At 43.0% G+C, this 23,841-nt stretch overlaps 1 protein-coding gene across 1 annotated transcript in view; it reads left to right on the forward strand.

Annotated features, from left to right (window-relative positions):
- Positions 1 to 23,841, forward strand: part of ELP2 (elongator acetyltransferase complex subunit 2) — a 357,175-nt gene that overhangs the window by 266,707 nt on the left and 66,627 nt on the right. Inside the window, exons 16-18 of the mRNA XM_073630833.1 lie at positions 888 to 945; positions 14,385 to 14,457; positions 14,688 to 14,880. Of these exons, the coding sequence (XP_073486934.1) occupies positions 888 to 945; positions 14,385 to 14,457; positions 14,688 to 14,880 (324 nt within the window). The remainder of the gene's footprint in view (positions 1 to 887; positions 946 to 14,384; positions 14,458 to 14,687; positions 14,881 to 23,841) is intronic.

The raw sequence follows: 23,841 nt of genomic DNA on the forward strand, positions 1-23,841 counted from the left end.
ACAAATGTACACAAGCAGATTTCGACAGGAACCACAAGGCTTTATATGCACGGCTTAGATGTGTAACTTATATGCATGGCTTGTATAGTTGGTGCATCAACATCCAGTCTCCAGGTGGTCTTAACCAGTCATTAGTGATACAGGTGGATTTAGCTAGTCATTAGCCGTGTGAGTGTCCGCATGCAGATTTATACAGGGACCACCGAGACCTTATATGCATGGCTTAGATGTCACCCCAAATTAAGCAGGTGACTAAAGTTGACACAAATGTACAATAGTCTTCTTACTCGAACATAAACTCAAATCATAAAGGCTTCGTACCAAGTATAAAAGAAAGAGTCCATCCATCATAAAAGGACACCACAACTGAATCAAATGGAAAAAAAGACTGATGTTGGACCCATTTCGTTGGTGGCCCAACCTTCTCTGACTGCTTAGCACAGAGTGCTATACAACATCCCTAAAAACTGGACCAGGTGTTAAAGATAATGCCTAAAGGCATGGAATGCCGGAGGTGGCTCCAGACCCTTTCTTTCCTGTAAACCAGGATTTTCCACTGTCTCACCACATCCCAAAATGATAACGCCTCCAGGTGGAGCAGCAATAATGCATGCAATAGGAGATCTGTGCAAGAAGTAATAGAGCAGAAAGGATAGAACTATATTTTACAGCGTGAAACTGTATGCTATGGTCAGTGCTTGATTAGTGCAAATTTCTCCTTTCAGCAGGCTGATGATCTAACACATACATACATCTAAGCTATACAAAACAAATTTAGTGAAGGAACAGGAAGCCTGAGTAAAGTCTTCTGTCTTTACAACTGTGAATAATTAGAAATGTACTATGCATTGCTGGATAGTTTGCATTATAAGTCTTTTTATTTGTAGAACCTCCAACGGAAGATCATTTGTTACAGAACACACTGTGGCCTGAAGTTCAAAAATTGTAAGTTCTCTTTCTGTCTTACTTGAGCCTTTACACACTTGCAACTTTTTCCAGCATATTTGTGTTACTACCTTTTTCCCTCCTAAATGTATTTGTTTTGCGACAACCGATTTACTTATTAATATTTTTTGTGGTAATTTATAAGCAAGGGATACTGATTTATTTGCTATGCATCGTACTTGACATTTAATAAGGTGTCCTTCATTTAACCCTTACTTCTCAGCTGTTAGTTTGGTATATATTGATCTACCACAAATTGTACCTTAAATAATTTTATTTTGCCCTAATTGTTTTAACTAATCAAAGTTTCTTTAATACAAGTTAGTAAAACACAAGCTAATCTAGTGTATGTCATAACATACAGTAGTTAAATGCTGATATATGATTGACCGTAAAGCATTGTTGCTGTTTGCTTTGTATTATTAACCACTTAAGGACCAAGCCTCTTTTTGAGATTTGTTTACAAATTAAAAACAGTTTTTTTTGCTAGAAAATTACTTAGAACCCCCAAACGTCATACATTTTTTTTGCTAACACCCTAGAGAATAAAATGGCGGTCATTGCAATACTTTCTGTCACACCGTATTTGCGCAGCGGTCTTACAAGCGCACTTTTTTTGGAAAAAATACACTTTTTGAAATTAAAAAATAAGACAACAGTAAAGTTCATTTTTTTTTATATTGTGAAAGATAATGTTACGCCGAGTAAATTGATACCCAACATGTCACGCTTCAAAATTGCGCCCGCTCGTAGAATGGCGACAAACTTTTACCCTTAAAAATCTCCATAGGAGACATTTAAAAAAATTGTACAGGTTGCATGTTTTGAGTTACAGAGGAAGTCTAGGGCTAGAATTATTGCTCTCGCTCTACCAATTGCGACGATACCTCACATGTGTTGTTTAAACAGCGTTTTGTTATGCGGGTGCTACTCACCTATGCGCTCACTTCTGCACGCAAGCTCGGCGGGACGGGGCGCGATTACAAAAAATGTTTTTTTTTCTATTTATTTTACCTTTTATTTTTTATTTTTACACTGTTCCTTTTTTTTGTGTCAATTTTATTCCTATTACAAGGAATGTAAACATCCCTTGTAATAGAAAAAAGCATGACAGGACCTCTTAAATATGAGATCTGGGGTCAAAAAGACCTCAGATCTCATTTACACTAAAATTAATAAATAAAAAAGTCATTTAAAAATTAAAAAAAAAAATTGGCCCTTTAAGAGCTATGGGCGGAAGTGACAAAGAATCCAGGCATTGCACCTATGGTCTGCTGATCGCAGCTGCAATGCCCTGCAGCCTGCAAAGTAAAAGAAAATGATAATTGCCTATTTTTTATACCTGCAAAAAGATGTGCTTTTATTATTTTTTGTAAAAGGTGAACTTATCCTTATTTTTCTCATTTTTAAACAGGTGTGCATAACCTCATAACATTTAGTTGCAGCTGCTGTTTATGTATTGCTGGCTTTAATAATAGCCAATAGAGATGGTGATATATCAGCTCCCTGCTTATTGCAAAACCACATTCATTGTTGTTTTCAGTGCCCCTATTCACTGTACTGAGTGAATGAACACATCCCTGGGCACCCTTTTAGATGTGCATGTTTCAGGGAAGGAGCTCGCCCCTGGATGGTCTAGACTTCAGCTATGAAGTCTACCCATCAGTTAATTGATTAAATTATTTCAGATCTGCTTTTGGAACAGTAGTCAAGCAACTGATCAGCACAACACAGCTAAAGTCTGCACCCTCCAGTGACCAGAAAGGGGGAACATGCTTGTCTGAAGGTATGCTGGAGATGTGCTCTTTTACTCAAGGTCTTCATCACTTACGATTGAAACAATTGTGATTTTTTTTTTTTTTTTTTTTTTTTTTAACTTTAGTTTCGTTTGCATTGTAACTTTACTAAAATTATAACCCTTTTATAGCAAAGCAAACTTAATTTATGGTGACTGCATCTAGTAGTTCATGTGCATAATCCTTCCTTTGAATAACAACTCAGCACATTGTGCAGTCTGATCAGGAAAAAAATTGGCTCTCATGATTCAGTCAGATGAATGGCACTTAATGCATTGCTTGCAACTTTTGTTCTGTGTAGAAGTATTATAGGAACCACATTGGCTGTTAGAATCGACAGTTAATGTACAGAGAGATGTTGGGAATGTTTAGAATCGCCAGTTAATGTACAGAGAGATGTTGGGAATGTTTTTTGAGCTTCAGCCAGTGCAACTTGCAGTAACCACTTGAATTGAAGACAAGTTCCTCAGGTCTTAATGGCACTTATACCTGTCACTCGTGGCAGATAACTGCTTGGATGGTCATCATTGGGCTGTCCATACTCAGACTAATTTTTCAGAAGATTTCATGAAAATCGAATATTTGTCCATTGTCAGAATGATTATATGTATGTAAAAGAGGAACTTCATTCATCCTTATCTTAAAAATTACAAAAAAGGCACCCTTAGAAATGTTTGGTGATGGCAATCTACAAACAGATACTTATACATAATTGTAGATTTTTTTTTTTTTTTTTGCATGCCTTATTTTTCTTTTCCACGGCATTCTTCTTAGGCCCCTTTCACACTGTGGCGTCAGCGGTAAAGCGCCGCTATTTTTATCGCGTGCTTTACCGTCGTTTTTGCGGGGGGTTTTTAGCCGATGGGGTGTTTTTAACCACCGCTAGCGGCCTAAAAAAGGGTTATAACGACCGTCAAAGCGCCGGAGGTTCAGCGACACTGCCCAATTATTTCACCGCTCCAAAGATGCTGCTTACAGGAGTTTTTTTAAGGTCCTGCCAGCGCATCGTCTCAGCGTGAAAGCCCTATGGCTTTCACACTGAGACTGCAGGGGAGCCGTTTTTTAGGCGCTTTACAGGTGCTATTTAGCCCAAAAGCGCATGAAAAATGCCTCAGTGTGAAAGGGGTCTTATTAAGGTGGCCATTTTCCAGAAGGCGGATGAATCAGTCTCCCTTCTACTTCCTGGAATTCTGGGTTTGGCTCCTGGAACATGTGGTGCACATCAGATGTGGGGAAAAATGTCTTTCCCCAGAGGTCTTGCAACATTCTTTGAGTCTCTGTAGCTTCAAGGTGGGCTATGGGAGTCACTTGTACCAGTTTTGGGAGTTGGTGTGGGTGTTTCTGGGCCTTCATGTGGGTGGTAAAAGGTGTAAATGTGTCATACCTCCTCCTGTGTCATTCCCGGCATGCCAAATTATAATGGCTTACTGCAAGACTACAAAGGAAGGGCTATGCGAGGTTATTATGAAGATGTTTTCTTTATATGTAAATTAATCGCTTCACAGAGAGCAGGGCTCTGGGAGGGTAGGATCTGAGGGCTGGGACTCTCCCTGTTCATACTGGTCGGCATATATAACTGGGTAGGATTGAATTCAGATTGTGATGCATTCCCTCCTGCCCAGCAGCAGCACAGCAAGCTTTTAGAACAGGTTGTGTATGAAGGTGTTCTTTTTTTGAATAATGCTATCATCTGTGAGGCATGGCTTGGGAGATTTGGTCTCTTCCTGTAGGTGTGACTGGGTGGGATTGAATGCTAATTAGGATGTATTCAATTCCACCCACCATCAGAGTCTGAAAGGCTACAAAGGGGAGCGTTACAGACTCTAACTGCTGCAGAAAGTGACTGTGGAAGGGACAGTCTATCAGCAGGATTTACAGAGTGTCACAAGATATAAAGCCACAACTAAACCCAGAATATCAAGGGATATGCAGACAACTGAGCAACATGGTACAGGGGTATGATCTATGCTGGGATTGATCATTCCATTTAGTTCTAGTAAAAAGAAAGGTGGAATTCAGCTTTAATGACTTATATCTCACGGAGTTAGGGTGGAGGGATGAGGACGTGACGTTGGACGTCACTGAAGGGGGAGGGGCCGATGTCGGCGTCAATGTGAGGACTCGAGGGGAGCTGCTCCGGGCAGGAGAGAGACGCGAGCAGGGTGAGAGACCGCAGCGTCCCCGGTGTAAGTGCTGTACCGGGACACAGCACTTCCCCTGACGGGGCCCTCCCTTCTCATGCCCTGCGCCCGTGGACAGCTACACGGCTTCACACTAAAGACTATGTCCCGCCCGACCGGCATCGCGGCTTAGGCTGGAACGAGACGTGACTGGAGACGAGCTGACAATCAGCTGATAAGCAGCAGCGCGCGAAGCGCAGAGAGCGGGGGCGAGTAAAGACGCTGAAGCAGTGAGCAGCCTGAGAGGGATAAACCGACTAACCCGGACATCGGACGGTCTTCCCAGGTTCCACCTCTCCCCCCCGTCTTCTACCCAGGACCAGGACCTCGGATCAACCCTGTAGCAGACACAAAAGTCAACAGAAATTTTTACAGTGCTGCAGTTGAGAGACAGTACCAGAAGAGAGGGTAGGAATATTTCCCTCTCTTTTTGGTGAAGAATTACAAGGAATAAAGGTGGAGGTCCGGTTAATAACTTGCATAGCTAGTGTCTGAGTATAGTGAATTTCTGACATATCCTTCGGGCCTGTTAGTGAATATGTAAACCAGTGTGTCGTTTTATGTGAGGACTGGCCAACATTGCCCATTTGAAACCTGGTTTACACCTTCTACAGTAGATTCTCCGAACTCTGCCCTGTTCATGGTAGAGACATAGGGAGGGGGACCGACGAGGTTAATCAGTGAGATCCTAATTACCGGGAAGTTTACCTTTATCCCAGGAAAATCCCAGCACTCACGTAAGGACCCCTTCCAAGGTGGGTAACAAGGATAGTAAGAGGCGAGGTGGGCTAGGAAGGTTCCCCCCTGGACTCTATTTGTATTGGAATATATAGTTTACATTTATGCTGGGGGGCCGCACCACCAGGAGGGAGCGAGTAACATGACCAGGTAACAGGCCCATCACCTTAAAAGCTGGCAGTCTGTGGCAGTATGAGAGGGCGGTCTCAAAGAACAACAGAACCTAAAAAACCAAGAGAGAGCCTTAACACTAGCTCCATACAAAAATACCTCACAGATTCAAACCTAAAGAGCCCAGGACTGGATATGAAACAGTCAGGAGCAAAAGAAAAGAAAAAAGAACAGCAGAAACAGAAGGGGGGACAGGGGGACAGGTCCAAGGAGGAATTAAGTATGGAGAGTGCAGTGGCGAGTGATACCCTGGAAGAGCAAAGAAACATGGATCGCGGCTTGAGCAGAGTAGAAATGCTGGAAATGTTTGCTAAGCTTGAAGGAGTGATAAAAACGGAAATCATGAATGTTCGTACAGACATGGGCCAGCTACTGCATAGGTTGGAAGAGGTAGAAGAGGTATCAGTGAAGCAAGCAAAAATGATCTCTGACCTCCAAGAGCAAATTGGTAAGATGCAGATTGAAAATCGCATGATGGCATACAAAATGGAAGAGCAGGAAAACCAGAGCAGGCGACAAAATCTGCGTATCAGATCCATCCCGGAACAACTGAATGAAGATCTTGGGGACAAACTGAGAAAAATATTTAATCCCATTCTGGGTAGAAGGGAGGAGGAGGTGCTTAGGATCGACCGGGCCCATAGGGTGAGGAAACCCCCCCAATCTTAATCAAGATATCCCTAGAGATGTCATTGTGAAGTTCCACTCGTACGAGGACAAGGAAAAAATATGGAGGAATCTTAGGGGTGCACCCCCAATTTGTTATGAAAATAAAAACTTACAGATCTTCGCGGACATCTCGGCTGGAACCTTAGCGCGGAGAAGGCAGATGAGACCTTTGTTAGACCAACTTCAAAGGGCCAACCTGAAGTACAGTTGGGGGTTCCCAACATCCTTGATAGTCGTTAAAGAAGGGACAACACATAGGATGAGATTCCCAGAAGAGATGCAGGACTTTTGCGCCAGATTGGAGATCTCGATGTCGGAAGAACTGAGATAGGATTTTCAAGTAACTCTATCCAAAGCGGGATGGGGGATGGTTTTTTTTTTTTTTTCCCCTTTTCCGCTTGCTTCTCCTTCAATCGGGAGACCTGAGGAGTTTAACAAAGATGATGTGACTTTTGTCTCTGGTCACTTAATAATGTAAATGAGGTGTGGGCTGTGTGGGGGGCGGGGGGTGGGGGGCCCCGGTAGGGGGGCTGGCCTCTTGTCCTCCTAGTCTCCCTCTGCGCGGTGGGGGGGGGGGGAGAGGAATTTTTTTTTTTTTTTCTCTCTCTCTCTCTGCCCTGCTCTTCTTTTCTCTCTCCTTGCTCTGCTGGGGGGAGGCATTGAGAGCCGGCATCTGAGCACCACCCCTTGAAGTGGTGCGCGCTGTATGGGATCGAGAACATCCTCTACAAGCGGGCTTAGGGCTGGGTTGCAGCCGGGAGGGTGGGGGGAGGGGTTGGGGATGGAGGAGTTCGCGGGAGGGGGTGGGGTGGGGAAGGACGTTCCTGCGAGGGGGATCTTAGGAGTGCAGAGAGAAGGGGCTAGGGCCTAGAACCAAAGAAATGCCTGATCTCAAGTTTCTTTCTTATAATGTAAAGGGTCTTAATTCTCCTACAAAAAGACACAAAATCCTGAAGGAATTACAACACTATGGCGCTGACATAGTTTTTCTCCAGGAGACTCATTTGGTGCTGGAGTCCAGGATCAGGCTTTTCTCCCTGGGTCTGCCGCAATGGTACTACAGCGACTCCCCTATTAGGAGAGCGAAGGGGGTGGCAATTGGTCTTTCAAAGTCCTCAAACTTCTCCCTGATAGACAGATTATCAGATCCGGATGGCCGGTACATTTTTCTGAAGGGTAGCATCGGAAATAAAATATTTACTCTGGCGAATATATACTGTCCAAATAAGAAACCAATTGCATTTTTTGGGCAGGTATTGACAAAGTTGACGAGATTCAGAGAGGGAGAGGTGGTGTTGGCGGGGGATCTGAACTCCTGCCTGGACCCGGGTCTCGATAGTACGTCCCGGGTACAGGGGACAAGTAAGGCCTCCATCGGAGTAATCGGGCGGCGGCTTTTTAACTGCCGCCTGGTAGACGCATGGCGGATGCAACACGCCAAGGACAGAGATTATACCTTCTTCTCCCCTGTGCACGGGACGTATTCGAGATTAGACCATATTTTTGTGGACCATAGTCTCCTAGATCAAGTGGAGGAAACTAAAATAGAGATTATTTCACTTTCAGACCACGCACCAGTCACTTTGATGATGAGGCTCCCTGATAGGTCCGAAAGGACCCATGCGTGGAAGTTGAATGAATCCCTGCTTAAAGACCCAAAAGTATTGGAGAGGGTACAGGAAGAGGTTGACTTTTATTTTAAAGTAAATGACACAGGAGAGGTTTCCTATTCCACTCTATGGGAAGCGCACAAGGCGTACACTAGAGGGGTTCTTATCTCCATGGGAGCGGGAATTAAAAAAAAGAGAAGGGAAGAAAGGGAGAGGATGATCGCTGAAATCTTCACTTTGGAGCAGAAACACAAGGAGAGGAGGGGACTGAGTCAGGAAATTTTTCACCAACTAGTCGGTAAAAGGGAGGAGCTGAGGGATGCCATGGAACAGGACACTAAGAGAACCCTCAATAGGATAACAAAAGAAAATTATCTGTGGGCAAACAGGTCAAGCAAACATCTCGCCAGAATGATAAGAAAGAAAAAAGACAGGAATTTTATAGGTAAAATACAGAACAAAAAAGGAGAGCTAATTGGGTCCAGTAAAGGTATAGCAGTAGAGTTCAAAAAGTTCTATGAGGCGCTCTACTCCATAGGCCAAAACAGTACGGGCAATTCAACATACCGGGAGAGGGTCGAGGAATTCCTTAGGGGGGCAGGAGTGGCGGAACTCACAGAGGAAGAGAGATCGGCTCTAGATAGACCGATTGGAGAGGAAGAGATTTTGGCAGCCCTGAAATCCTCCCCGAAGGGCAAGAGCCCAGGCCCTGATGGCTTCACCACACTATATCTGGACAAACTGAAGCACATTTTGGTCCCTAGACTTTGCCAATTCTGGAACGATCTGGGTACCAAATGTGAAATGGGGAGAGAGGCGTTGTTAGCTTCAACCACTTTAATATTAAAAGAGGGAAAAAAAGGTTAAGCTTTGCTCCAGCTATAGGCCCATCTCGCTGTTGAACGCAGATGTGAAGCTTTATGCAAAGGTTCTGGCAAGTAGATTGAAGGAGAAAATGGCATCCCTAGTACGTGCAGACCAGGCAGGTTTTATACCCGGGAGACAGAGCAGAGATAACGGGGTTCGAGCAGCACTCCTCCTGGAATTAGGTAAACGTAAGGGACCCCCAGTTCTATTCCTGTCAGTAGACGCGGAAAAAGCGTTTGACAGGGTAGACTGGGGGTTCATGATTAAAACGTTGGAAGTTATGGGGGTGGGGCTGAGGTATATTTCTTGGGTCAAGTCCCTGTATAACCACCCTACGGCTATAGTTAGGGTCAATGGGGTTCTTTCAGAACCTTTTGTAATGAAAAATGGGACCAGGCAGGGGTGCCCTCTATCCCCTCTCTTGTTTGTACTGTCTTTGGAGCCTCTCCTAGCTACCATCCGCAGCAACCCAGATTGTAACGGGGTAAGAGCGGGAGGGGAGGAGCACAAACTCGCGGCGTTTGCCGACGATATATTATTTTTTATTACCAATCCTAGAATCACCCTTCCGAACCTGCTCCGAATAATCAGAGGTTATGGGGGATTATCAAATTTCAAGGTCAACTTGAAGAAGTCGGAGATCCTGAACATTAGTGTGGGAAAAGAAGAGGCAGACCACCTTTCTCAGGTATTCCCATTTCCATGGAAAGAGGAAATCAAATACCTAGGTATAAAACTCTCCAATTCTCTTAATAAAATGTATATACCGTTGCTGGACGAGATTAGGCAGGAAACTAGAAGGTTGGCGTCGAGACCGCTTTCGTGGCTTGGGCGCATGAATGCGGTTAAGATGATACTGACCCCAAAAATACTGTTTAAATTTCAGATGCTGCCTATTCCACTCCCTTTGTATTATTTTGGAGTCTTAAGGAGATTGGTGGCAAAATTCGTCTGGGGTGGCAAAAAACCACGTATTTCTTACGTGGTTTTGAGCAGGGGAAAAAAGAAGGGGGGATTGGCCCTACCGGATTTTTATAATTATTACTTAGCAGTCACATTATCACGAGTTATTGAATGGTCAAAAAAGGATTCCGAAAAGAGATGGGTCAACTTAGAACACTATATTATGAGCAACACTGATTTACGTAGGAATATATGGAACCCACCAAAATATAGATCACTGGGCACAAACACAGCACTTTTGACACAAAACACTTTTAAATGTTGGGATTTGGTACACACTCAGAACAAGTGGACATATAATTCACCTTTAATTTATATGAAAGACAACCGTTTTTTTGAGCCAGGGATGAGGGAGGTGGGAGGGAATTGGTTAAAGGATGAGGGAATTCAACTTAAAAAGTTCCTTAATAATGGGAGTTTACGCACATTTTCCGAGTTAAGAGCGGATCCGGGAGTAGGGGCTTTGGACGCGTGGAGGTACCTCCAGCTCTCGTTTTTCATCAAAAAATTACCGAAGCCACTCAGAGGTGAAGAGGAATATAGACCATTCGAGCAGCTCTGTGTGAGGGAGCAGCTGAATGGGGCTATCTCACAAATTTATAGGATTCTGGGTAGGAGGTCGGAGCGGGAGGTGCCCCCGTACGTCAAAAAGTGGGAACGGGAATTAGGATCACAATGTAGTGAAGTCACTTTGGAGAAGATTTTGAAATTGGTACACTTGGCAGCACTGGATTCCAGGAGAATTGAAACTCACTATAAATGTTTGGCAAGATGGTATGCCACCCCAGACAGATTAGCCAAAATAGACAACACTAAATCCAACTTATGTTGGAGGGGGTGTACTTCCGTGGGTACTATGGCCCACATGTGGTGGGAGTGTCCCGATATAAAAATTTTCTGGGGAAAAATCATAAGTCTGATCAAGGAAATAACAGGGGAGGCTATCCCGGTAGATCCATGGGTGTGTCTATTTCACGGCACGTCAAAGACGCTGAGGAGTTACCGTTCCTCTATTGTACCTATATTGCTAGATGCAGCTAAGAAGCAGATTGCAATAAAATGGTTTGACCTTACTAGCCCTAATATTCGGGACTGGCTCCTCTGCGTCAATGAGGTGTATAACGTTGAAATTTTGGATGGTAGAGGATGGGCTCCAGGGGAGGGGGTGGTATGGGATGGTAAATGGGAAGGCTGGCAAAGGTATAAAAAGACTTGGAGCTATGCGGAGGAATTTATAAACAATACTTAAGGGGTGGGTGATTCGGATAAGATTAGGTGTTCATGAATGTACCATTGGCCTCCTTTAGATCCCTCTGCAGGAATGGGGGAGGGGTGGGTATGGGGCTTCGGGAGGGGTAGGACGACGGTTAGTAATATGAGGTACTCTGTCAATGAACTTGTATTTCTTTTATATTTTGAGGGGATTGGTTTTGTATGGAAAAATATTAAATAAAGTATTAATGACTTATATCTGTGCCATGTACAGTTTTGGGATGATGATGATTAACAGTTTCATCAGTAGCAAATACTTTTTAAAATTGTAATTGCCTGTTGCACAGAATAATTAATAACATTTCTTAAAAAAAAATCTGATGGTTTTCAGTGAACATTTGCATTATCAATTCTGAAAATTCAGCTTTAGCAGTTCAAAACTAAAATCTTTGGAAAAACATGGCAGGCATACTTAGGATTCTGATTGTTATGACAGTTTACAAGTAAATATCTGATTCATGCTTGAATCCCTTATGTAATGTGAAATGCCTGTTCTTTGCAGTACAAGAGTTAGCTGTAACCCTTAATTGACAAGCGAGTAGTTTTAGCTCTTAGAGAAGAAGTGTTGAAGAAGTGTTGTAGTTAGTTAACCACTTGCCGACCAGCTCCTGTACATATACGGCGGCAGGTTGGCTCTCCTGCACAAATTCCTTTTTAAGAGCTATAGCAGGCGCGTGCCCGCTGCACGCTAGGTGGGGGAACCCGATGCGCGTGGCCAACGCGATCCTCAGAACGGGGATTTGTGCGTATAAACACACAAATCCTCGTTCTGACAGGGAAGTAGAGACAGATCTGCTGTTTGCAGTAATTGTGCAGTAATTGTGAACAGCGATATGTCTCCTCACCCAGTCAGTCCCATTCCCCCACAGTTAGAAACACTAACTAAGGAACACATTTAACCCCTTGATCACCCCCTAGTGTTAACCCCTTCCCTGCCAGTGACATTTACACAGTAATTATTGCATTTTTATAGCACCGATCGCTGTATAGATGTCAATGGTCCCAAAAATGTGTCAAGAGTGTCCAATCTGTCCGCCGCAATGTTGTAGTCCCGCCATAAATCTAGCCCCTATTTTGTAGATGCTATAACTTTTGCGCAAACCAATCAATATACGCTTATTGGGATTTTTTTTACCAAAAAAATCTGGAATACATATTGGCCCAAACTGATGAAGACATTTTGTTTTTTAAATTTTTTGGGGGGATATTTATTATAGCAAAATGTAAGAAATATTGTTTTTTTTTTTTTCAAAATTGTCTTTTTTTTTTTGTTTGTTTATAGCACAAAAAATAAAAACTGCAGAGATGAGCAAATATCACCAAAAGAACACTCTATTTGTGGGAGAAAAAGGATGTCAATTTTAATTGGGTACAATAGTGTATATGGGTACAACGTTCCACGACCGTGCAATTGTCAGTTAAAGCGACGCAGTGCCGTATCGCAAAAAATGGCCTGGTCATTAAGGGAAAAAAAGACGTCAATTTTAATTGGGTACAACGTCGCACGACCGAGCAATTGTCAGTTAAATTGACGCAGTGCCGTATCGCAAAAAATGGCCTGGTCATTAAGAGGGCAAATCCTTCCGGGGCTGAAGTGGTTAAGGCTGTCTCTTATAAAGCTGACCATACCCAAAGGAATACCAAATGCTGTTGGAGATGTGAGCAAGTGGGGCACTGTACCCGCGCCTAAGCCCCAGTTTACACCAGTGCAATGTGACCATTCCAAAATGCATGACAAGTTGCACATAATTGTTGGCAATGGACCTGTTCAAATTGCCATGACTCATGTTGCAGTGACTTTAAAAAAGGTTCCTGCACTACTTTTTGCCGATTTCATTGCAACTTGCATAGACTTCTGTTGTATGAAGTCACAAGCCGCTATAAAATCAGCAGTGCAAATCGCACTGATGTGCAGCTTTGAAATCATACTAAAGTAGCGTGATTTTAAAGCCGCACTGGTGTAAACGTGGGGCTTAATGCCTTTATCTAATGTTTCCTGTGGCTCATGAGCTGGCTGCAGGAGGGGGCAATGCTAGCCCTGGGAACACTGCTGACCAAGGTATAAGCCATGGTAATAATTGCTACTTAACCACTTCAGCCCCAGAAGGATTTACCCCCTTCCTGAGCAAGCCCTTTTTTGCAATACGGCCCTGCATCAATTTAACTGACAATTGCGTGGTCATGCGATGTTGTACCCAAACAAAATTGACGTCCTTTTTTTTCCCACAAATAGTGCTTTCTTTTGGTGGTATTTGATCACCTCTGCATTTTTTGTTTTTTTTTCACTATAAACAAAAAAAGAGCGACAATTTTGAAAAAAAGCAATGTTTTTTACTTTTTGCTATAATAAATATCCCCCCCCCCCCCCCAAAAAAAAAAATTTCTTCCTCAGTTTTGGCCAATATGTATTCTTTTACATATTTTTGGTAAAAAAAAAAAAATATCGTAATAAGCGTATATTGTTCGGTTTGCGCAAAAGTTATTGCATCTACAAAATAGGGGATGGATTTATGGCATTTTTATTATTAATTATTTTTTATTAGTAATGGCGGCAATCTGTGATTTTTATCATGACTGCAACATTGCGGCGGACAGATTTGACACTATTTTGGGACCATTGACTTTTATACAGTGATCAGTGCTATAAAAATGCACTGATTACTGTGTAAACATCACTGGCAGGGAAGGGGTTAAACACTAGAGGGCGATCAGGGGGTTAAGTGTGTTCCCTCAGCGTGTTCTAACTGTAGGGGGGATGGGCTCACTAGAACATGACAGTCACTAGAACATGACCGAGATCACTGCTCCCGATCATTGGGAGCAGTAGATCCCGGTCATGTTGCTAGGCAGGACAGGGAAATGCTTGTTTACATAGGCATCTCCCCATCCTGCCACTCCGTGTCACGATTGTGGGCCACCGGTAGACATCGAGTTAGTAGGCACGCTTCCACGTGATGGGGTGACTTATGGGTACGTTGCTTTATGCATCCGTGCCATCTTGCCGACGTATATCGGCATGATCCGGTCGGCACGTGGTTAATAAAATGGGGCATGAGGTGCTGATGGTCATAAATGCCATTATTTTTTTTTTTTTTTTTTCTAAGTGGCAAAGTCTAAAGTAAATGTTTTTTAAATTTTTTTTAATTTATTTACCTCCACTGTCTTATTTTTAGGTATGGGCATGGATATGAAATATTCTCTGTGGCTTGCAACAGTGCTGGAACAATTGTTGCCTCTGCTTGTAAGGTAATAGTGACAGTGTTGGAAAAAAAAATGTATATATGGTTAATCCCCTCTGGGTATACAAGCTCAGTATGGTGCAGCTGGAATCTCTATATTGAAAATACAGTATCTTTCATCATGTTTTTAGCGCATATGTTTGGTTAAAAAAAACCTTGCTGTATCTTTGTGTCAGGTTTGTTATTGGTTGACCCAATTTGCCATTTCTCTCCCCCCCCCCCCCCCCCCCCGTTTAGGCTTCCAAAAGAGAACACGCAGCAATTATTTTGTGGAGTACCACAAGCTGGAAACAGATACAGAGCTTGTCGTTTCACAACCTGACTGTTACTCAGATGGCATTTTCTCCTGATGACAAATTCCTATTAGCAGTTTCCAGAGATAGAAACTGGTCCCTGTGGAGGAAGCAGGAGGGAATTCCAATGCAGTCAGGTGAGTAGCAGATGTGTGCTTGTATGCTCTCTGTTAATTGGATGTCTCGCCAGAAAAATAAGGAAAATCGTTTACATTTCAGATGTACACATTTATTAACTGTGTTGTCTTTTGACAGTTACATAAATAGAATTTTTTTTTAATATAGGGAACTCCTAAGGTGTGATTTTATTGAAATGAACTTAACTATGAACAAATTAACATTTTAAAAAATGCAAATTTTTAATTCCTATGTTTGAGATGTTCACAAAAGCTGATAATCCGTTACCTGTAGGTGGGTTCTGTATTATGATAGAAAACATGTGGGTATCAATTTTGTGTTTAGAAGTTGGAGAAGTAGGTATTGATCACTACAGCCAGTCATTCATTGAACAAATGAGGAAGATAATCTGATATATATATTTTTTTTTCACATTAAAGGGTGATTTGTCTTCCAGGTCATATTTTTTGTCATGTTGCTTAGGAACAGTTCTTGCTCTCTGGGTCATATTTGCAGTGCCGTAGAGACCTTTTGTTAGGTTTGGTGTAACTCAAATCTAGATTACATTTAGAAATGAAAGTCTTTAAAATGCGTAAAGCTGGGAAAAACATGGCAGTTGAACATGCGAGTACACTATGAACAACTGTCCCCACTCCACCTAAAAATGGTTATTTCATAAAATATACACACTTAGGGACATATTTAGAAAGTGAGGAAGGCAGCCCATTCACATAAAAGCAAACTAAGAATCGAATCTGTGGCAAGTTCAGTCATTGGTCCATTCCAATGCTGGTGCGTTAGGGTGTCATTCACCAACACGCCCACTGATGTGAATGGGTCCTTACAGGTAGTTAATCATTCTCTGTAATTACAAACACATGTAACTGTAGTAAATATTTGGTGAATATTACATTCATTGCTTTAGCAATATGCCCTTAGATGATCTAAGCCTCCATTGCTTGTATGTGGACCAGAATGCAGGAACAGACAAAAACCTCCATGCTGTTTTGTAGCCCTTGAAAAAAGCAATGGTATTCTGAAAAATTGAACACCATCAATCCCTGCTTCCTCTGGGAGCATTCAACTGGGGTAAGAGGTGGGTCTTCACAAAAATGTCTGAAGCAACTTTGTGGTTGCGTCAAAAATGCTAAATTGTCATTAGTGGTTGTAAACTGGCTCCTATAGGTGGCTGCATGTGTTTTAGTCAGCATGGATTCACAAATGACTAAAAATGTCAAAAACATGTTTCTTTTTTATGATGAAGTATCAAAAACTAAAACAAAGGAGTTGCTGTGGATATAGTATACTTGGTCTTTGCAAAAGTGCGTGACACAGTTGCCCACAGACCGCTTATGTGCAAATTAAGGCTTAAAGGTTTAGAAAATGTAGCCTGTAAATGGATAGAAAGGTGACTCAAAGACAACATTCAGAGAATAGTGATTAATGATTCCTACTCTGGATGGTCTAAGGTTAGTAGTGGTGTATCCCAAGGGTCATTGTTGGGGACCCCCTCTTTTTAACCTATTTCTAAATCATATTACATTAGGATTAAAAGTACCATTTCAGTGTTTGCAGATGACACCAAGCTATGTAGTGGAATAAAGCCCTTAAATGATGTCTCCAACATACAAGCAGCCCTCAATGCACAGTTTGATTGAACAGATTTGTGGCAACTGAAGTTTAATGTTAAAAAATGTAAAGTTATGCACCTGGGGGCTAAGAGTATGCTGGCATCATACATTTTGGGGGGGGGGGGGGTGTCTTACAGCTGCAGGAGTCTATAATCATGAAGTATCTGGGTTTTCTGGTAGATCAGACTTATTTGCATGCAAGGCCAAGCTTCCGTTTCTAAAGCAAGCAAAATACTTTGTTGTATTGTGTCAGTTAAAGTAACGCAGTGCCATATTGCAAAAAATGACCTGGTCATGAAAGGGGGTAAATCTTTCAGAGATCAAGTGCTTAAAAGGTCTCTCCTCTGGGTCAACTGTGGGTGAAGGGTTCTGTTCATTAAGGTTTTCTATTATTGGATAAAATTAATAGATTTGTCTTTTTTTTTTTTTTTTTTTTACCTGATTAAACTAGGTTACATGCTTTGCTTAGTGCTCTAGTAACCCCAAAGCCTAGGTGATCTAATATGCAAGTTGCCCCCTCTTGCTTCTCGCCCTTTTCTTTTGGCCTATGAGACCGCTTATCACACTTACGCAGTAAGGCTGCATTCACACCTGAGCGTTTTCAGCTCATAAAAGGCCCGAAAAAACGCCCAAAATCACAATGATTTCAATGGTACCTGTTCACATCTGAGCATTTTGTCACCTGAAGCAAAACACCTGAAAAACGCCTTAAGCTCAAAAAAAGAACATGAGCTTCTTTGGTGCAGCTTACAGGCATTTTTCTGCTTTTTACATTAGTGACCTGTACAAAATCGCGGTAAAAATCGTGGCAATAATGCGCAACTTTGAAACGCTCAGGTGTGAATGCAGCCTTATAGGAAGGTTGTTATTTGTATGAAAGGAGATGTGAATATTTTTTATGCTGACCATAATAAACCAGTAATAGGGGGTCACCAAAAGTCAAATAACATCTGGTGAAGGAAAGCAGTCTTAGCCCCTTTTGTGTCTTTCAGTATAGGCTATAGGCCCAACAGGAAGCGCATAATAGTAGTATTTTAACCACTTGCCAACCGCCACATGCCAATTTACATTGGCAGAATGGCACAGGCGGGCAAAACAGTGTACCCATACGTCCCTTTGAATTTGCCACCTGGAGGGTGCGCGCTGCGGGAGTGTGCCCGTGGGTCCTGCGAGCTCGATGTTCGCCGGCGGCCCGCGATTGCGGCAGGGAGAGGCAGAACGGGGAGATGCCTATGTAAACAAGGCATTTCCCTGTTCTGTCTAGCAACATGACAGGGAGCTATTGCTCCCTGTCATCAGGAGCGATGATCAATGTCATGTTGTAGTGAGCCCACCCCCCTACAGTTAGAACACATCCAGGAAACACACTTAACCCCTTGATCAGTTATCAGTGGCTATTTGTAGCTCTGATTGCTGTATAAATGTCAATGGTCCCAAAATAGTGTCAAAAGTGTCCGATCTCTCTGCCATAATGTCGCAGTGCCAATAAAAAAATGCAGATCGCCGCCATTACTAGTAAAAAAAAAAAGATTAATAATAGAAATGCCATAAATCTATCCCCTATTATGTAGATGCTATAAATTTTGCGCAAACCAATCAACATACATTTATTGCAATTTTTAATTTTTTTTACCAAATATCTGTAGAAGAATACATATTGGCCTAAACTGTGGAAGAAATTTGTTTTTTATATATATTTTTTGGGGATATTTATTATAGCAAAAAGTAAAAAATATTGTTTTTTTTTCAAAATTGGTATTTTTTTGTTTATAGCGCAAAAAATCAAAACCGCAGAGGTGATCAAATACCACCAAAAGAAAGCTCTATTTGTGAAAAAAAAAGACGTAGATTTTGTTTGGGTACAATGTCGCATGACCGCGCAATTGTCAGCTAAAGTGACGCAGTGCCGAGTCGCAAAAAATGCTCTGGTCAGGAAGAGGGTAAATCCTTCCGGGGCTGAAGTGGTTAAGGACAAAAGCAATCACTAGGACTTGTAGCTTTAAAATGATTTTTCCAGCTCAATTTTTTTTTTTTTTTTACAAAACCAAACATTGAAACAGAATATCTACATCCTGCAAACTGAGCACCATCTGCTAAATTTTGTCAGATACTACGTCTTCTCTGTTGCTTATCCTCCAAGTGATGGGTCCTCACTCATGCTGTTTTAAGCTAAATGCAGAGATCCACACTGCTCAGAACTGATCTCATTACTTTACAATATGCTACTGAATAAAGTCCCCAAAACTATGTGAAGAGGTGGGAAATGTACCTTGGGACCAAATTGGGACATATTGAATGGTCTCAGATATGAAACACAGCCAAGACTTGTTCTCATAACACCTCAGTTGTAGAAATCAATTGCAAAGTACTGATTCACTGGTACTTAGAACGTTTTCCACGTAGTTCCCAGTCACTCCCCAAATTGCTTGCTTGGCTGCCCAGAACCAGACACATTTTACTACGCACCATGGACTTTTCCACTTGTACAGGTGTTGTATACACAGGTCTACCAACTGCTTTTGCATTCTGAATAATTTTGCTTCCCAAAAACCGCTACAAGGCAACTGTTCAAACTGGGATAATACTAATCACCAGTTCACACTCATACCATAGCCATCTGGAACTCTCCAACCATACTGCATTGGACCCTGATTAATGTAAACCTTGGCGGCAAAATTTTAGGGATCTATGACTAAATTCTGTTTTTCAGGGAATTGCAAGAAGCTTCCATTAAATCCTCTTACTACTTGATAATACAGTGTAACACGGGGGACCACTAGCTCTAGTTGTAGATGCGTTTTTAAGTGATTAACGTCAGTCAGCACTTCAGTTTTAGGGCATGGCAGCCAATTTTTATTAAAAGGCAAAAGGAAAGTCCATAACATTGTAGAGGTTTCCCACGCAGGGTTCTTCTCCAGTCAATACACAAATGCATTAACTGGAAAACCTGGCTCTTAAGCTCTCACTCAGCTTTAGTTGCAGTACCTCTACTCTTTATGCTGGTCCCCCAGACCATAGGTTCTTCAAAGCCAACAGCTTCACTCTGGCCTTAGACCTCTGCCCTTAACTGTCTCTTGCAGACACGTTCCTCCTGCAGAGAGTTGGAGTCCCCCTGACTCCATACACCATCACAGACCATACACAGACCTCCTGTCGGGTGGAGCAGTTTCCAACTGGGAGCCCTGGGTATTCCTATACCTCCATAATAAGGGCTGTGTGCACCTGAGCATGCACCCTGCTGGTTCTCCACAAAACCTGGACACAAGGTGGGAGATTCAGTCCCACCCAAGACACTATGGAATCTCCAAACTACAGAGCCCCATCCAGGAATACCAAAACCTGAAGAAAGCTGCAAAAGCAGTTTTCACCACTCCACCTTTACACTTTAAATGACCACTTTCCCAGTGACAGCTTCTCTTCCTGTCACATATCCCCCCCCCAGCTTCGACCCAGTAGGGGTCTCACAAGATCGAATTCTTGATTGGGGCACCTCTGCTCCAGCTGTCAGCTGTATAGGCTTTTTTTCTTTGGGGTTCATGAGCTCACATTTTGCTACTTCCTTTCAACTCAGTTTCCGGGTTCTGCCGGTAACATGCTCCTGACACTACGCCTGATGAGGGTTCACCTATTCCATCACTGGTACCCATTTTAATGATCACAGTGGATCTTTTAGGTTCACCAACTATTTTGCAGTTACTCTTGAAAATCAAATATCCAGAGATAAACCACTGTTTATCATGCTCATTTACCAGTTCGTCTCCATATTATCTTTGCCATCATTTACATTAACAATCAGTAATCACCATTTGTACAGTTACCAATATCGTCAGTTCTTTCTTTCTCAGTGTTTGTTATGGCCAGACCCAAGGAGGGACCACACACAGGTGAGCAGCTGTCCCCTATGGGTCTTTGACAAGGCTTCACTTCACCTGTTGCCCAAATCTCTGTAGGCAGTTATCCTAACAACTGACACTGAGAAAAGCAGAACCCATTGCTTAATACCTTACATCCTAATGGTCTATTCATTACAACATCCCAGTCACAAAAACCATTGTTAGCGCGAGCTGGCAGGGATTGATACATGCTTTTTCGTGTCAATTTTTGTTACCCCGGTTCTATATTTTAGAGCGTCTCCGGGTACCTCAACTTATACCTGTTTGTAGGTGACAGAATACCTGCTTTTGCCGCATCCATATCAGGCCCTTATGAGGTTTAGCGGGTGAGGCAGTATCCATGCTATTTACTTATCCTTTTTTTTTTTTTTTTAAGGTATTTTTATTAAACTTTTGTGTCAACATACACAGAGAAAAGAAAATACTTTGATCAACAGCATTCTAATATTACATAAGTTCACTGTAGTGCACAATAAACAGTTTTCATTTATCAAGTCTCTTGTATTCATTAATATGAATTACCAGGAATGTGCAGTATGTATTTCTCTGATTGCATGTAGGTGTGTGCTTGGTTATGGTGCACGTCATCTGTTAGGAACACTACCTATTTAGAGTTATCTGTCTTGTGGAAGGGTTAACGGGCTGGCCAGCCATCTATTCCAGATTTTGTGAAAGGTTTTGTTTTTTTTCCTAACCTCGAAATGTAAGTTTGTATGAAAGTATCAACTCATTGATCAGTTTTAGCCACAGGGATTTCAGAGGTGTCTGTGATCCTTTCCATGAAAATAGTATGGTTTTTCTCACATAAAAGTGGAGGATATGAAGAAGTCTTTTTGCATGGGTTCAAATGTGGAAATCGCTAAAAATTCCCAGCAGGCAATTCTTGGGGTGTAAAATGTTTGGGAGGCCCATCGCTGATGAGATGAAAGTCCCCATTTCCGTCCAGAAGTGCTGGACTATTGAGCAGGTCCAGAAACAATGTAGAAAATCTGTCGTCTGGCCACATCCTCTACAGCATTCTGCTGTGGGTGTTAGTCACACTTTATGTAAACTAGCAGGGGTTATGTGGGATAGATGAAAAATTTTAATATTATTGATGCGGTCCTTGAATGATATTACTGACGTCTTGTATGTATCACTAAATGCTGACCAGTCATCTTGAGTAAGTGTAGAGTCAATAAGGTTCCATTTTGTTTGAGCCATTCGGAATCTGGGGTTGCTATCAGTCACGAGGGCAGCGTAGTATGTGGAGATGAGTTTAGTGAGGTCAGGGTGTCGTGGTACTTTCTCTAACTGAGGTATAGCTATGGGATTTTCTAATGAGCTGAATTGGGCATGTACGGCATGCTGGAGTTTGTAGTAGAAGAAGATATAAGAGCGTGGCAAGTCAAAATCCGCCAGCATTTGTTGGAAGATTTAACCACTTGACGACCGCCTCACGCCGATGTACGTCGGCAAGGTGGCACGGACAGGCAAAATCACGTACATATAAGTGATTTGCCTTCCGCGGGTGGGGGGTCCGATCGGTCCCCCCCCCCGGTGCCCGAGGCGGTCGCCATTTCTTCCCGGGCGATGAGAGGTGAGGGGGAGGCCATCCATTGTTGGCCACCCCCTCCCGATCGCTCTTGGCGAATGAGAATGCTTCCTTTCCCTCTGTAATGTAAACAGAGGGAAAGGAAGTGATGTCATCCCTCCTCGAGCCATCGCGGCGCCGAGGAGAGAAGACATCAAGTAAGTCTGCACAACACTACACTAACAGTAGAACACGCCAGGCACACTTGTCACCCCCCTGTACCCCCTGTCACTCTAAAACCAATAGCATTTTTTTTTTTTTTTTTTGCATTGGTGTCAGTTTGTGTCAGTTAGAAGTGTTAGGGCAGTTAGGTTAGCCCCCTTTAGGTCTAGGGTACCCCCCCTTAGGTCCAGGGTGCCCCCCTAACCCCCCCTAATAAAAGTTAACCCCTTGATTACCCCCCGTCACCAGTGTCGCTAAGCGATCGTTTTTCTGATCGCTGTATTAGTGACACAGGTGACGCTAGTTAGGGAGGTAAGTATATAGGTTCGCTGTCAGTGTTTTATAGCGACAGGGACCCCCATATACTACCTGCTAAAGGTTTTAACCCCCTGATTGCCCCCTAGTTAACCCTTTCACCAGCGATCACCGTATAAGTGTTACGGGTGACGCTGGTTAGCTAGTTTGTTTTTTGTAGTTTATTACAGTTTATTACAGTTTATCATAGTTTTAGGGCACCCGCCGTTTATTACCCTATAAAGGTTTAACCCCCTAATTGCCCGGCGGTGATATAAATGACATTTTTAGGGTCAGCTTAGGTCTGCGTCGCCCCAGGCAGCGTCAGGTTAGCGCCAGTACCGCTAAAACCCACGCACGCAGCATACACCTCCCTTAGTGCTATAGTATCTGAGCGGATCGATATCTGATCCGATCAGATCTATACTCCCCAGCAGTTTAGGGTTCCCTGAAACGCAGTGTTAGCGGGATCAGCCCAGATACCTGCTAGCACCTGCGTTTTGCTCCTCGGCCCAGCCCTGCCCAGCCCACCCAAGTGCAGTATCGATCGATAACTAACACTTACAAAACACTAAGCACACATAACTGCAGCGTTCGCAGAGTCAGGCCTGATCCCTGCGATCGCTAACAGTTTTTTGGTAGCGTTTTGATACAGTCGCTGACAGTCAGGAGCTTTTTTGCCTGTGAGTCTCACTAGTGTACCCCTAAATTTAGAGCCCAAAATGGCAAATCGAAGGTACACTAGTGAAGAGGCCTACACGTTTCTGAGTATGACAGATAGTGAAGAGGAAGTCACTCATCTGTCAAGTTCAGGCTCAGAATACGAACCTGTAGAGGACAGCGGCTCCATGACAGATAGCTCTGACGACAGAGTTGTGGTCCCTGCTAAGGTCAGGCATACCAGACCCCAATCTTCTTCTGTCCTTGAAGTGCAAGAACCGCAGGGCTCTCGTATGGAGCAGAGAAGTACTAGCGCCGCTATTCCTTCTGGTGAACTGGCAAGCACCAGCGGCCTAGTACACCCTGGTCGTACATCCAGCACTGCAGTATCACGTGGTGACGTGGCGAGTCCCATAAGTGCAGTTCAAGCTGGCGAGGTGGCAAGCACTAGTAGTGTCCCGCTGCCACCAAGAAGACAAAGACAGGCCCGTCGTGCCCATAGTGCCCTTCCTGCTGCATTGGCCAATCCGAATTGGGAACCCACCACTTCTGCAGCACCCGTACTTCCCCCTTTCACTGGCCAACCCGGAATTCAGGTGGAAACAGTTGACTTTACGCCACTGGATTTTTATTCACTGTTTTTCACCGAAGATCTCTATAGATCTATTGTGGACCAAAGCAATTTATACGCTGGTCAACACATCGCCGCTAATCCCCAGTCCTCCCTTGCCAGAGATTGGAGACCAATTACGGTCTCCGAATTTAAGA

The sequence above is a fragment of the Aquarana catesbeiana genome, linkage group LG05 (genome assembly GCF_042186555.1).
Source record: "Aquarana catesbeiana isolate 2022-GZ linkage group LG05, ASM4218655v1, whole genome shotgun sequence".
Taxonomy (NCBI): domain Eukaryota; kingdom Metazoa; phylum Chordata; class Amphibia; order Anura; family Ranidae; genus Aquarana; species Aquarana catesbeiana.